Raw genomic sequence first — 3,431 nt, forward strand, 5'->3', positions numbered from 1 at the left:
TAGCAAATGTGGTACTATGCACGACTGAAATTTTACGTTTATAATCGTAGCAACAGACCTCAGATGAGCCCAGACGCTCTGCGGCTCTTGTTTGCATCATTCTTTGATATACGGAAAGTGATGCAGAAGTTGATATGCGTAGTGTGGAATGTGACCATGCGCAACCACCAGCACCATCAGCAGACTGTATGCATTCAACTTCGGAGATAGCTGAGTTCGTGCGTGACGTCAGTGTACGTCACGAGGATACTTTGGTTCATGGAAACATATGCCCACCATGAAGTACTAGTGGGTTGGATCGAATCGAAAATACGGGAAAAAGTATCGAGGATCGGATCGAGGGAAGAGAATCGCGATTCGATTCGATTTCGGTGGATCGTTACAGCTCTAGTAGCACGTAGGGTTAGGGTTAGGGTTATGTTACAGAGGATAATGTACATCTCAGCTGCCAAGTGTAAATTTTAACAAGTGGTCCCTTCAAAGTGTAATCGAACTTGTGCTGATGCTCTTATGATTTTTATTTAAGAGGAACAAGATCCGTTTGGATTTTTGGAGCACAAGAAGCGAGGGCTAGCAGGCAGCAGACAGGGTCAAGTTGTTTGGGCAGTCAACAGCTTGCAACTATTCACCCAGCGTACGTTACTCCGAGTATTAGGAAATAATTATCTCGAATTAAGACACAAAATCTGTCACACGTATACTATAATTTTGTTTCATAATTAACTATTATTTTTGTTTTATAATTAATTTTAAAGACATTTAGGATCAACAAAGTGAATGGTTGTCATAGGTGCTCATAGTGCCCTGTATCCCAATTGTCTTCTTATCAAATAATTTTCTGTAGCACATAATTTTAGAGTCTTTTTGTTGTCATATTGAGGCCATAATAAAAATATTGTTTGTTTGCCCTCACCCGACTTACCCGCCAAAAAGGGGCCGCAGAGATGCCAACCACTACGATTTATCCGTATTTTATACGAATTTCTATTCCTTTTGCACCACTACGACCAGTTTGTATCAAACTACGAATTTCACTGTGATCGAAATTTTTTTTGTTTTTGTTATTTCTTGTCAATTTCTTGTCATTATTGACCCTCAGCATGCAGGAAATTGCATCTCAGAATCAAAATTTTTTTCCGGGGGGCATGCCGGACCCCTCTAGCAAACTCGGGTCATTACGACAAGACCCTTGAACTACTAATTTGATGGCCAGAAACTACAGATTGCTTTAAATATGTGTTGGCATCTCTGGGGCCGACTCAAACATTTTTATTGATCTTTCCCATTCTTTTTTTTTTTTGCAAGGGCACATGCGCAGCATGCGCAGTAGTCATCTGCGCATCTCGCCCATCGAAAACGGTCGCAATAAACAAACATGGCGGCCAACCCGGTCACTCATGGAAACATTTGATTAAAACAATTTGCAATGTAGTAAGTTAGTAAGACTGTGTTATGTGTGTCAGGTTACAAGGCGAAACAAAAAGAAAACAAAAGAGCATGGCTACTATTTCGTACGGCCCTGGAGACAAGACAAGAGAAAAACAAAAGAGCATGCGCGCATGCGCACTCTTAGGAGCGTTCAGTTTCGGGAAAGCGTCCAAATACTACGGTACACCGGCATAAAATTTGTGGCGTCAAAAAGATGTTAACCTTGTAATAATCATAATGTAATATACTAATAACTTATTTCATGCAATGTGCGATAACTTCACAGCACCTATGTGCAAATTGAAGAAAGATTTCTGCTATCGTTTCTTGTTCAAGTTTCGTATATCACGGCGAACGTCCACTCTCCTATACGCCCAGCATGGCGGTCACCAAACTTTGAAATTCCTGATCGGTTCTCGTCAGCGCCTCAGCAAATCAAACAATGGCAAGCTACTACGCATCCTGGCGCATGTTATATATGGCCGGTCATACGCGAGGCTTATATGTTAAACATGTCTACACATAGGTAGCATATATAGAAATATCAATAAATTCGTTCGTGAGATATGATAACTCGTCCACTTTCCCACCGTGCATAGCCCCGCGTATGACCGGCCGTATATAATGTGCCAGGATGCGTAATAGCTTGCCATTTTTTGTTATGTTGAGGCGCAGATGAAAACCGATCAGGGATTTCGGAGTTTGGTGACCGCCATGCTGGGCGTGAGAAACTGGACTTTCGCCCGTAAATGTACTAAGTATTCGTAGCACTGGGCATAGTATTGCTAGTGGTAACAGTAATGGTTGTGGTGTCACCAGCAAATTATAGTGGTAGTATTTTAGTTCTGTTTCTTTATAGTACTTGTGTCAGTAGTTATAGCGACCTTATAATTGTGTCCACCCTGTCTGTGTGAATGGACTTTGTTACCTATGATTGTTAGTATCAGAAGCTATCATGATGTAGGATAAGCATGAATCATTCAGCTAATAACTATGATCATGGACACATATACACTATATAGTATGAGTCAGGGGTCGAAATTCAGCCCTAAAAAAATACTTTATACGCAGAGCTCTTTTTTTGATTTTGTATAAAAAAAGAGGGCTCTCGTAAATTTTGCTTTACGGGAGCTATTTTGGCCTTAGCCAGAGCTACTTTTTCATTGAATGATTTTTGTTAAATTTTCATTAAATGTTTTGATGCATCTGACTCTAATCAATGATTATAATGTCTTCAGAAGCAGAACATTGTGTCTCATTATCGTAAAAGGTGCTTCTCCAAACAAAATAGTCAAGAATTATGCTTTGGGCGAAATCGACGAGGTCATCAAATTATTCCTAATGGTGACAAAATACGCGAGGCCGGCCGGTTTACATGTGGCTGTATGCATTTTTGTGCTACAGAGTAATGACTGCATGCACTGAATTGTCTCATTCGCCATTGCTTTTTATTCAAAATCTCGTTATGTCTAGCCATTCAATAAAGACAACAAACTTGCTTAGCCCGAGAACGGGAAGTGCCAATTTCAAGCTACCGCCCGCGTCGGAGAATTTGGTTGCCAGCCGCCGGCATCTTTGGGTGCGGGCATCGGCAAGCGGGTTTTTGTCGAGCCGGGCACCGCAAGGTTCGAATTCGGCTGAAAAATCGTAGTGCGACGAACAGGACCACCAACTTCAGAAAGTTGGCTGGGACCTGCCACAAATTTGGTGGTCGAGCTTAATTTACTAGGCAGCTGCGTAACAAATAGTCTAGAAAAAAAAAAAAAAAAAAAAAAAAAAAAAAAAAAAAAAAAAAAAAAAAAAAAAAAAAAATGATAACCATGGGAATTAAAACATGCATACCGCATAACCAAATTGACAAATTTAACAACATTGACAAATAGTGTTCTTCATTAACTCCTGGAGTAAACTTAATTATGAGTTGCGTCAAATAACTGTTTCATATCTCTAGGAATGTCGGGGAGCTTTCTGGTAAAGGTTTACTTTCGTTTTTCTCTTCCCAG

General features: G+C 40.4%; 1 protein-coding gene across 1 annotated transcript in view; it reads left to right on the top strand.

Annotated features, from left to right (window-relative positions):
- The window catches only part of LOC106808090 (E3 ubiquitin-protein ligase HECW2-like), a 30,257-nt gene that overhangs the window by 2,651 nt on the left and 24,175 nt on the right, over positions 1-3,431 (top strand). Inside the window, exon 2 of the mRNA XM_014810655.1 lies at positions 527-634. Coding sequence (XP_014666141.1) covers positions 527-634 — 108 coding nt within the window. The remainder of the gene's footprint in view (positions 1-526; positions 635-3,431) is intronic.

The sequence above is a fragment of the Priapulus caudatus genome, unplaced genomic scaffold, assembly GCF_000485595.1.
Source record: "Priapulus caudatus unplaced genomic scaffold, Priapulus_caudatus-5.0.1 Scaffold253, whole genome shotgun sequence".
NCBI classification, from domain to species: domain Eukaryota; kingdom Metazoa; phylum Priapulida; class Priapulimorpha; order Priapulimorphida; family Priapulidae; genus Priapulus; species Priapulus caudatus.